The sequence below is a fragment of the Pipistrellus kuhlii genome, unplaced genomic scaffold (assembly GCF_014108245.1).
Source record: "Pipistrellus kuhlii isolate mPipKuh1 unplaced genomic scaffold, mPipKuh1.p scaffold_m20_p_3, whole genome shotgun sequence".
Lineage (NCBI taxonomy): Eukaryota > Metazoa > Chordata > Mammalia > Chiroptera > Vespertilionidae > Pipistrellus > Pipistrellus kuhlii.
The window spans coordinates 110,482,988-110,495,034 of record NW_023425529.1 but is presented as its reverse complement, the minus strand read 5'-3'; the positions used below and the strand labels follow the sequence as shown (position 1 = coordinate 110,495,034).

The following is a 12,047-nucleotide window of genomic DNA, read 5'->3' as shown; positions in this document are numbered from 1 at the left end:
CTAAGAGCTGTTATCAGCTTTCCTGCCTTCCGACTTAGATAATTACAATGCCAGATAAAATTAAATTTTCAACTATAAGAACAGACTAATTTTTAAAAACCCCTCCCCTTTTAGCTATCTGTCAGAAGGGTAGAGCTCTAACTCTAGCAAGCACAGGAACATAAAATCAAAGTCTCTGTATTACAGAGGACAAAAAGATCTCAGTAACTTTTATTTAAAACATTTAAAAAAGATTCAGTTACTATCTTCATAGGGTAAATTTTAACTAAACCTAAAACTGAGGTAACTATTTCACAAACTGTTTCGGCTATAAGAAATGATTTGAACCTCATCAAGTACTACACTTAACATACTTTTTCAAGAGGAAATTTAAAAAGGCCTGATTCTGAACCATACCAAAACAAGCACTTTAATTGAATCTAAATATACACAGAGGCCATATCAATATTCTATTTCAAACATTCAATATTTGAGCTACTTAAGTAGTGATAATAGGTGAATTTCAAAATGTTCTTTGAAATAAACTAAAAATGTAAATCTCAAGACTTTCTATTACATTTATTTAACCTGGTTTATTTTTAAAATATTTCCTCCTCCTACAGAATACTTCTCTCCTGCATTAAAAACAAAATAACTGTATCTCTCTCTCTCTAACCTATAGCTTTGCTCAACTGAATTAAACATTTTTAAAGCTTTATTCTTTACTACTACACCAATATCCTTAATTCTTAACTGATCCAACAGCAGATTTCCGTACATGACAGCAATACATACAATATATACAAATAAAGAGAATTCTGTTTAGTAACAATACAGAAGACACAGTATTAAAAATCAATTGTGTATTTATTTGTACAGATTCAAAGAAAATAATTGAAAATCCAACATAGTATCACATGAATCTTACAATTCAAAGACTAATCCAGTTTAAAAAGTTTTCTTCCACTAACTTGAGCATGGCACTATTTTAAATGCTTCAGTTATGAGTGCTGAAACATCAGACACCTACACATCTTCAGTTTTCATAGAATTACTATTAAGTCCAAAAAAGTCTTTTTTGATGATATACCGAACACACTGCAAAATCACATTTCTTTCATGCCGAATGTCTGGAGCTAAAAGCTAAAAAACAATAAATACAGAGATTAGTAAATAAAACATACCCAAGAAACATAATCTAAAATATTATATGTGACTTTCCCATTGAACAAAATAAAGATGTACATTATATTTGCCAAAAAAGAATGCAAAAACATTTCTTCTTAATTTATACCAAGACTATCTAGGTTTTTAAACAGCATAAATGTTAACATTTGGGTTCTTCTCTAGGAGTATCTGACGAGGGACCAATAAAAAAAAAAAAAGGTTTAAAAGACTGTAATTCTTTAATATAAAAATCATATTAAACAGGACCCTCCCCAATTCAAATCTATAAACAGTATGCAAATTGGTAAGTAGAGATATAAAGATAGTAATAATACTAGTAGTTAAAAATCCCAATATTCCTGGACTTTTATAACTTCCCATTTTTGTGCTTATTGCAATTAAAAGAAAGCTAAAAATCACTGGTATTTAGAATAACTACATAACCAAGGAATCATATGTAATTTGTCAAAAAGATAAAAGTGACCTCAACTTATTTTCTGATGTCATTAATGTAGTTTGAAAACATCACATAGGAATTTTCAGTGGAAAAATGATTTAATTTGCACCTATTAGGCAAACATTTTAAAAATACAATTTACTTTATATAGCACTGAAATTTACAAAACAGAGATCTCATTTCAGATCAACTTAATCAGAAGCAACTGTGTCTACATGTAATCCTCATAGAGTGTAGCCACAGAACACTTTAGCTATAGCACAAGTACTTATCTGACAAGGCAAACCAAACAGTTTTCACAGCATGTCAACAGTTTTACAACTAACTCCATTAAAAATTTAGGAATAATTCTATTTCTATCATACACACACACACACACACACACACACACACACACACACACACACATATATATATATATAAGGGGGGGGCGGTAAGACAAGGTCGGGGAGAGAAAGCCCTAGCTGGTTTGCTCAGTAGATAGAGCGTCAGCCTGTAGACTGAAGGTAGCGGTTCGATTCTGGTCAGGGGCACATATCTTGATTGCAGGCTCTATCCCTGACCTGGTTGAGGTGCATATGAGGCAACCAATTGGTATTTCTCTCTTACATATCTATGTCTCTCTCTCTCTGTCTCTCCCCCCTCCTTCCACTCTAAAAATCAATGGGAAAATATCCTCGAGTGAGGATTAAACAAAAAACGAGAGAGAGAGAGAGAGAGAGAGAGAGAGAGAAAGAGAGAGAGAGGGGGGGGGGGGAGAGAGGGGGAAATAACTCATGCACATGAACCACAGTGTAGCGATTGTGGAGGGTCTAGGCTGGGTGGAGATGGAAGACCCAGAGCAGGGATAAATGGTGATGGGGGAAAATAAAGATAAAATAAAGAGGTGGGGAAAAGAAAAATCATTTACCATTTCCAGGAGATATGGATGATGTGTTCTTGGTTCAAATAAAGCATGATGGTTGTGACAATCTTTTTTTCTCTTTGGATTTGTCTTTTTGAAATTTTTCTTTTGGCTCCTGGCTTCTGAGAAATTAACAGTCACTTTAACATCTTGATTTGGTCCCTTAGGAGAATCACTATGAAGAACCTGTTCTTCCGCCAGAACATCTGCTTCAGTCTTAATGGGAGTTTCTAAATGAGATAAAAAACACAAAGATAGAAAACAAAAACACAAGTTATCCTTCTAAAAGGTAACAACAACAAAACCCATAATAATTTCTCCCAGCCATAATATTGCCTAATTATTAATTTACTATGTATTATAATAATTTTTTAAAATTGGGAGTTATAACTGCCAAGACTTGAGGAGATTACCACAAAGAATTAAAGATCCTTATGAAAGAAATAATACAAGACTGAAACTTGGATCTATACAAAAGAAGAATAAAGAGTGCCAGGAACAGTCAATATGTGTGAATAAATATAAAACACATTATTTTCTTGTTTGAAAATTCTTTTAAATATAATGATAATATAAAGCAAAAATAATAACAATGTATGTGGGGCTTATAACATCTGTAGTGATAAAATCTATGATAATAATAACACAAAGGAAGGGAAGAGAAAAATGTAAATATCCTATATAATAAAAGGCTAATATGCAAATTGTTCCATTGACTGGGAGTTCAAACAGGGGGTGGGGCCACCCGGCCAACCGCCTGTGGCCCCTCCCTCCAGCCAGCCCAATCAGCCCCTATTGGGGCGGGCCAGCTGGATCCCACCCGTGCACGAATTCTAGTATTGCTATAAATTTCTTAAACTGTATGTGAAATGCTATAACATCATCTGAAAGTAAACTGATAAGTTGCATATTATAAACTCTACACCAACTCTTATTAAAGAAAACAAAGAGATATATCTAATAAACCAACACTGCACTAGCCTAAAAATATAGAATTAATCCAAAGGCAGGAAAAAAATAAAAACAGATGAGACAGCCCTAGCTGGTTTGGCTCAGTGGATAGAGCATCAGCCCATGGACTGAAGATCCTGGGTTTGATTCTGATCAAGGGCTCAGTGGTTGAGCATCAACCTATGAATCAGGAGGTCATATGCCTGGGTTATGGGCTAGATCCCTAGTGCGGGGTGTGTGTGTAAACGTGTGGGCGCGCAGAATAGAGCCAACCAATGACTCTCTCTCATCATTGATGTTTTTATCTCTCTGCCCCTCTCCCTTCCTCTCTGAAACCAATAAAAAAATATACTGGGGGGGAAGGAGAAAATACTACTCATTGACATTTTCTTTCCTATGTGCAGGATAAGGCACAACCTCCCCTTTTACTTCTATCTTTCTTGATGGGCTCTTTCCTTGTTTAAAACTCTTTCCAGGAAAGCATTACTTATGTTTAAGATCTACAATACATTTTTATGTCAATTCCTAAATTGAGACAGACCTCAGCTATAAAGATACACAGACAATAATGCGGTAAGGCCAGGGGTGGGACAGGAGTCAGGTGGAGGGAGCCAATGGGGGAAGAGAAGGGAGGAGGGCATCTGTAATACTCTCAACAATAAAGACTTAAGAAAACTATATATCATTGTATAAAATAAGTGCTTAGGGAGTGCGTATGGTATGCTGGGTGGGTCACAGAGTAACTTTATAAGCACTCCTCATGCTCCTCATTTTGATACTGACAGCATATCATTTTGTATAGCTCTTTAATCCTTTATGAGGGTATCTTTTAAAAAATATACAATTGTTAATATCTGTGAAAATCAGACTGCTCCTCTTCATCTAGAATCCACTTATATAAGCAGCTTTCTAAATGCTATTTCATGGCTCAGAGAAGGCCCACTTTATTTCCTTTATTTATTCCAAAGTCCCTATGTCTGAGTATCCTATTCTATAGCCCAGAATTAATACTGAAAGCTAGAAATTTTCTAGTGACCTGATAGCTTAATAAAGCTGAATTCAAACTACATAAAATAATTCTTATGGCTTGGAAATGTCTAGCAAGGGCTTTTCTGTAAGGCAGGGAATTTTGGACAATTAGTCAAAATGAATTTACACAAAATCATGCCCAAACCAGTTTGGCTCAATGGATAGAGCGTCGGCCTGCGGACTCCAGGGTCCCGGGTTCCGATTCCAGTCAAGGGCATGTACCTGAGTTGCGGGCACGTCCCCAGTAGGGGGTGTGCAAGAGGCAGCTGATCGATGTTACTCTCTCATCGATGTTTCTGGCTTTCTATCCCTCTCCCTTCCTCTCTGTAAAAAATCAATAAAATATATATTTTTTTAAAAATGAATTTACACAAAATCAAACACATCTATTAATAAACAGTAACCTATAAGAAAAGAATAGGCAAAACTACAAGTAAGCCCTAACCGGTATGGCTCAGTGGATAGAGCATCAGCCTGAGAACTGAAAGGTCCCGGGTTCCATTCCGGTCAAGGGCATGTACCTTGGTTGTGGGCACATCCTCAGTAGCGGGTGTGCAGGAGGCAGCTGATTGATTTTTCTCTCTCATCGATGTTTCTAACTCTCTATCCCTCTCCCTTCCTCTCTGTAAAAAAATCAATAAAATATATTTTAAAAATCATTAAAAAACAAACAAAACGCCTACAAGTAAGATTGTTAACAAACGTATAGCATAAACAGGTAATTTGTAACAACAAAAGCATAAAAAGGGACAGGGAAAAGGTCAGAATTTCCAGATGGAGATCAGATGCATTCAAAAGAAAAAGGACTATGGTATATATGGACATTTCTTTTTCATAAACCTAGTGGTAAACACACACACACACACACACACACACACACCCCAAACTGAGGCACATAACTTTAAAAAAAGAGGAAACAGAGGAAAGAAGTATGGGATACTTCAAACAACAACAGAAATACAAAGAAAAAGAACCAATGGAGGTATAGAAAACAGGAAAAAAGGGTTATCCTATATAATAAAGAGCTAATGTGCAAATGGTCATCATGCCCTCACATTGTCACACCCTCATGGCATCATGCCATAACTGCTCAGACACTCAACACTGGGCAGAGAGGAATGAGGACCAGCCAGGCACAAATGAGCTCTCGGAGGAATGGGGACCAGCCAGGCTGCAGCCCGGGAGAGGGACAAGCTGCATGCCCCACAGTCCGGGGACCAGCGGCTACACCTGTGCCTGCGCCCCAGCCCACCTGGCCCGCCCCACGGTCCCAGGCACCTGCGGCTGCGGTTAGCCTAGGCAAAGCCGGCCCGGGTTCTGGGTGCCTGTGGCCAGCCAGAGGAGGGAATCCTGAGTCCCAGGTGCAGGGCGAGGCAGAAGCAGTTAGGAGTGATCAGTACAGCAGGGGAGCAGTTAGTAGCGATTAGGCATGCAGGCAGGCAAAGTTGGTTAGGAGCGAACAGACAGGCAGGCAAAAGGGTTAGGGGTGACCAGGCAGAAAGACGAGCAGTTAGGAGCCAGCAGTCCTGGACTGCAAGAGATCCCCACCGAGGGGTCCAGCATTGGAGAGGGTGCAGGCCGGCCTGACGGACTCCCTCCATCCCTGTGGACTGGGCCTCTAGTTTCTAGGATAAGTTCCTAGAAATATATAACCTTCCTAGACTGAATCATGTAGAATTAGAAAATCTAAATAGACTGATCAACAATGAGGAAATTGAAACCACCATCAAAAACCTCCCAAAAAATATAGCCCAGGACCAGATGGCTTCACCAGTGAATTCTACCAAAAATACCTATCCTTCTCAAACTCTTACAAAAAATTTTAATGAGAGGCAACACTTCCTAACACATTTTATGAAGCTAAAATAACACCGGTACCAAAATCTGGCAAGAATAACATGAACCAAGAAAACTAAAGACCTATATTTCTGATGAATACAGATATAAAAATCCTATACAAAACATTAGCAAATCAAAAACAACAATAAATAAAAAAATAACACATCACAACCAACTGGGGTTCATTCCAAGAGCACAAGGAAAGTTCAAAATATGCAAATCAATCAATGTAATAAACTACATTAACAAAACAACAAATAAAAATCAGATGACTTTATCAATAAATGCAGAAAAAGCTTTTGATAAGACATAATATCCACTTATTATTAAAATACTCAATAGGAATAGAAGGAAAGTAACTCAATATAATAAAGGCCATAGCCATATATGACAAATCCTCAGCAAATCTTGGTTAAAAGCATTTTAAAATTAACAGGGCTGTTAATTTTCACAAGTGACATATGGACTGGATAGTTTATCCGTTAAATCCAGTCTTTTAAAACAAGGCCCCAAAAATCAAGGGTTTTACTGTATTTGCAAAGAATAGCTCCAACAAGAGGTTAATATCCAAAGTATATAAAGAACTCATACAAGTCAACAGCAAACAAACAATCCAATTAAAAAATAGGCAGACTACTTGAAACAGACACTTCTCCCAAGAAGACATACAAATATCCAACAGATATAAGAAAAAATGTTCAACTTTACTAACTATTAGGGAAATGCAAATCAAAACCACAATGAGATACCGCTTCACACTTGTTAGAATGGCTATTATCAAGAAGACAGTTCATAACAAGTATTGGAAAGGTTGTGGAGAAGAGGGAACCCTCATTCACTGCTGGTGGGAATGTAAACTAGTAGAACTACTATGGCTGTTCCTCAAAAAATTAAGAATTGAATTACCATATGACCCAGCAATTCCTCTTCTGGGTATCTACCCGAAAAACTTGAAAACATTTATTCACAAAGTTATATGCACCCCTATGTTCACTGTAGCATTGTTCACAGTGGCCAAGATATGGAGACGACAAAAGCGTCTTTCGATGAAGGACTGGATAAAGATGTGGTTCATGTACACTATGGAATATCAGTCATAAGAAAAGGTGAAATACTGCCATTTGTGTGACAATATAGATGGGCCTTGAGAATATTATCCTAAGCAAAATAAGTCATCAGAAAAAGCTAAGAACTATATGATTTCAAAACTGAAACTCATAGGCACAGATAACAGTATGGTGGTTACCAGAGGGCAGTGATGGAGGCCAAATATATGATGACCAAATATATAAGTGAAAGATCATTTAACTTTGAGGGGTGGGCATACACTGCAATATACAGATCATGTATCACAGAAATGTACGCTTGAACCTATACAATCTTATTAACCAATGTCACCCCAATCAAACAACAACAACAACAAAAGTAATGCATTACTGTGCAATAAGACAACAAATGCCACACAGAGGAAGGCTTTACTGGAAGGCATTATTGCTGGCTTCTTTACACGTTTAAGTCCCTAAACTTAGGCTTTGCATCTACTCAGCTCACACTAGCTTTGGAAGCTTATCTGTTCTAAGCTTAAGGTTCTTTGAAAATGAAGGGGTGGGACCTCAAAGATGCCTTCAGTTTCTTTTCTTCCTTCTAGTTAAAAGAGGTGGTAACCTCAAAATGAAGACATGAGTATAAAAGCATTAAATGTTTTATCTTGAGACAGAGAGAGAAGAAAGCATCCACACAGCTTGTTTTTACTGGATTCTGTAATCTGATAATAGCTTTCTTTGCTATCACATGTCATAAATACAACTGATAAGCAGAAAATGTAATATGTGTTTAAAGAATAACTCCATCTTCATATCAGTGCACTGGAAACAAGAGTAAAGAGATAAATACTACTTTCATTTTTTTTAAAAGGGGACACTATTTGATAAAGCCAAAGTAATTTATATTTCAAAAATTTCAAGTAATTTTTAACCAGTTACCACAGTAAGCCAGAGCCCATTTTAAAAGGGAAAAGAAAAAAAAATTCCTGTTACAGATAGATCTAACCATTATCTTTCATATTAAAACCCATTTTTTTCTTTTTTAACATCTTCCAACTATACAAACATTGATTATCTCTAGCCTAGTCAACATCAAAGTTCCACCATCCTCATCCACTTACATTCAAATCTTTCCTTCATCCTACATATTCACAGTTAGATTCTATATTCTGATCTTCAGTACATTCCTATTGTGATTACTCATCTTGTCCTGCGATACATACACATGAATTCCCTCACGGTTGGTAAAGCCTAAATAAAATTATTAGGTCTAGTAATAATTAATGTCGTTTTCTAATACTTTTTTAAAATCGAATTTATTTAAACAATACAACAAAATTTAATCAACAATATAGTTGCCGTTGTTTTCTACTACTTGTGCCCAATGCTCAGGAAGCATTTTAATCCCTCTGTTGTAAAATTCTTGTGATTTTGATGCAAAAAATTCGGTCAATGCATTTTTGAGGCATTCTTCATTATTAAATTTTTTTCCAAGAAGAAAGTTTTGCAAAGAATGAAACAAATGGTAATCGGAAGGGGCAATATCAGGAGAATATGAAGGTTGAGGGAGAACTTCCCATTCCAACTGGCACAGTTTTTCAGCAGTGATTCTTGCAGTATGCGGTCGTGCGTTATCGTGGTGAAGAATTACGCCCTTCCGATTAATCAGCGCGGGTTCTTTTTCTCTTAAAGCTTGGGCTAACCTTTCCAATTGGGCACTATACACTGCACTTGTAATGGTTTGGGTAGATGGTAAAAGTTCATAATGAAGAATTCCTTTAAAATTCCACCAAACACACAACATCACTTTTTTCGCATGCAAGTCAGGTTTTGGCGTGGGCTGCGGAGCCTCATTTTGGTCCAACCATTGAGGCCGCCTTTTCAAATTAACATACAGCACCCATTCTTCATCTCCGGTAACAATTTGCTCTAAAAACGGCAAACGGTTTTGACGAGAGAGGAGAGAACTGCAAATTGTGACTCTTTGATTATGATTGTTGTCGGTCAACTCATGAAGAACCCATTTTCCAAACTTTTGGACTTTGCCAAGTGCACGCAATTGATTGGAAATTGTTTTTTGTGAACAATTTAAAGTTGTCGCAAGCTCTTGTTGGGTAATTTGAGGATTTTGCACCAAAAGAGCTTGAAGAGCTTCTTGATCAAAATTGGACACACGACCTCGACCACTCTTGTCATCTAACGAAAAATTTCCCTCGCGAAATTTCTCAAACCAACGCTGGCATTTTCTGGCGCTAACTGCATCTTGACCAAGAGCACTACAGATGTTTTTTGCAGCCTCACTTGCTTTTCTTCCTAATTGGAACTTGTAAAGCATGCAGTGCCGAATATGCTCTTCATCCGCCATCTTCTTAGCCCTAGTTTTGCAACAAAAACCAAACTAAACACAAACTTTTTCAAGCAAAACTTGTTAATTGCACTTCACACGTTCTGTAGATACCACGTGTTTGAAGGTTATGTCAATACAAGTCAACGCCAAGCAAGATTTTAAACGAATGTTTAAAAACGACATTAATTATTACTAGACCAGATACTATGAAGAGTAAGATTTCCACAACAGCAGCACCCAGGCTTATTCATGAAGCATATGCTGAATTACTGATACTGTGTTTCCCCGAAAACAAGACATCCTCTGAAAATAAGACCTACTTACAGGTTTCCTTCTGAGTGAAATATAAGGCATCCCCCCGAAAATAAGGCCTATCTCCAAACTCTTGATATTGCAATAAGCAAGCCATTCAAAGACAATTTGCGCATGGAAATTAATGACTACATTAAAAATAGAATGGAGAGAAATCAGCGTGGAAACTTAGTGGAACCTAAACTGCAAGAAGTTGTGACTTGGGTGAAGAATTTATGGGAGAAAATCACTGACAGTTGCATTGCAAATGCACTACAAGCAGGCTACCTTGACAAGAAGTACTAATTTAAAGACAGTGCTATTGCTAAACATGAGAGATTTGGTCCACTGATTCTGAAAGAAATGGAGTCACAAGAAATTCACCAGGAAATTCAGGAATTGGATTGTTATGATGATGTTCCAGAAGATGACATGATTGTCATTGAATAAATGAGTAAATTATTGATACTGTAGGATTCACAGTTTGTCTGGTTTGTGTTGACAACTACCATACTACCGTACCGTATACAGGTAATAAAATTCCTTTATTTTCATTTAACAATCAATGTGTACTGTATTCTTCTTCATGGAAAAATAAGACATCCCCTGAAAATAAGACCTAACGCATCTTTGGAAGCAAAAATTAATATAAGACACTGTCTTATTTTCGGGGAAACAGGGTAAGAACATTGGGTTAAGAACTGCAAATGAGCCGAAACCAGTTTGGCTCAGTGGTAGAGCGTCGGTCTGCAGACTGAAAGGTCCCAGGTTCAATTCCGGTCAAGGGCATGTACCTTGTTTGCAGGCACATCCCTGGTAGGGGGTGTGCAAGAGGCAGCTGGTCGATGTTTCTCTCTCATCAATGTTTCTAACTCTCTATCCCTCTCTCTTCCTCTCTGTAAAAAATCAATAAAATATATTAAAAAAACACACACACACAAAAAAAAAACAAAAACTGCAAATGACACTGCAACAGATCAATGGCCTACTCACAGCTCTTTTTAAAAAAATATGTTTTTATTGATTCTAGAGAAAGGGAGAGAGAGAGAGAGAAACATTGATGAGAGAATCAGTGATTGGCTTCCTCCTGAATACTCCCCACTGGGGACTGAGACCACAACCTGGCCACATGTCATGACCTGGAATCAAACTAGCGACCTCTTGGTGCATGGGATGATATTCAATCAACTGAGCCACACTAGCCAAGGCAACTCACAGCTCTTTTAAGTGCTCTTAAAAAGAGATGCTAGAGATTAAACTGGCTCAACATCATCTCTAAGGGTAAGCAGGTCTTCTAGACATAACTGACTTCTCAGAAAGACTCTAGAAAAGATTCATTTCTTCCAACCTTTAAAACTAATGCAATTGCAATTACAGGGCTGCTTTGTTTTTTCTTTGTGTGTGTGTTTTTTTTAATATATTTTATTGATTTTGTACAGAGAGGAAGGGAGAGAGATAGAGAGTTAGAAACATCAATGAGAGAGAGTCATTGATCAGCTGCCTCTTGCACAACCCCTACTGGGGATATGCCCGCAACCAAGGTACATGCCCTTGACCGGAATGGAACCCGGGACCTTTCAGTCCCCAAGCCGACGCTCTATCCATTGAGCCAAACCGGTTTCGGCAGGGCTGCTTTGTTAAAAAGTGAGATAATTTATGTAAATCTGCTCTATGAAGAGCAATACCCTATATATATATTTAAGAAAGTTAATAGCATCATCTCTGTCATAAAGGACCTTTTTGTAACCACCAAAGGTGCAGGGAGTAGAGACAAGAAATTCAGTTTCTTTGTTATATCTTTTAGAATTTTCTTCAATACCATTAGTCAATATTCTCTCTTCTTCCCATTCTCTCACTTTATGTTTACCCTTTTCTCCCAGAATAGCAATACATTTCCCCATTTGTTTCCTCTGTCACATGTTAACTTTACTTCTGAATCAATAAAATAGGAATTTCAATATCAAATAGGAACATGCATGACATATATTTCCTTGGGTATGTACACATGACTGGACACTAGTGATGCATAGTATATATCAA

General features: G+C 37.3%; 1 protein-coding gene across 3 annotated transcripts in view; it reads right to left on the bottom strand.

Moving 5' to 3' along the window:
• Positions 1-827: 827 nt before the first annotated feature.
• The window catches only part of NUFIP1 (nuclear FMR1 interacting protein 1), a 35,800-nt gene continuing 24,580 nt past the window's right edge, over positions 828-12,047 (bottom strand). Inside the window, exons 9-10 of one of the 3 annotated variants that reach the window (XM_036456196.2) lie at positions 2,514-2,737; positions 828-1,122 (exon numbers count right to left, since the gene is read on the bottom strand). In XM_036456196.2, coding sequence (XP_036312089.1) covers positions 1,006-1,122; positions 2,514-2,737 — 341 coding nt within the window. In that variant the 3' untranslated portion in view covers positions 828-1,005. Of the gene's footprint in view, positions 1,123-2,513; positions 2,738-11,804; positions 11,940-12,047 lie in introns of those variants that run through there. The other 2 variants (XM_036456197.2, XR_004991097.2) reach the window with 2 other exon arrangements.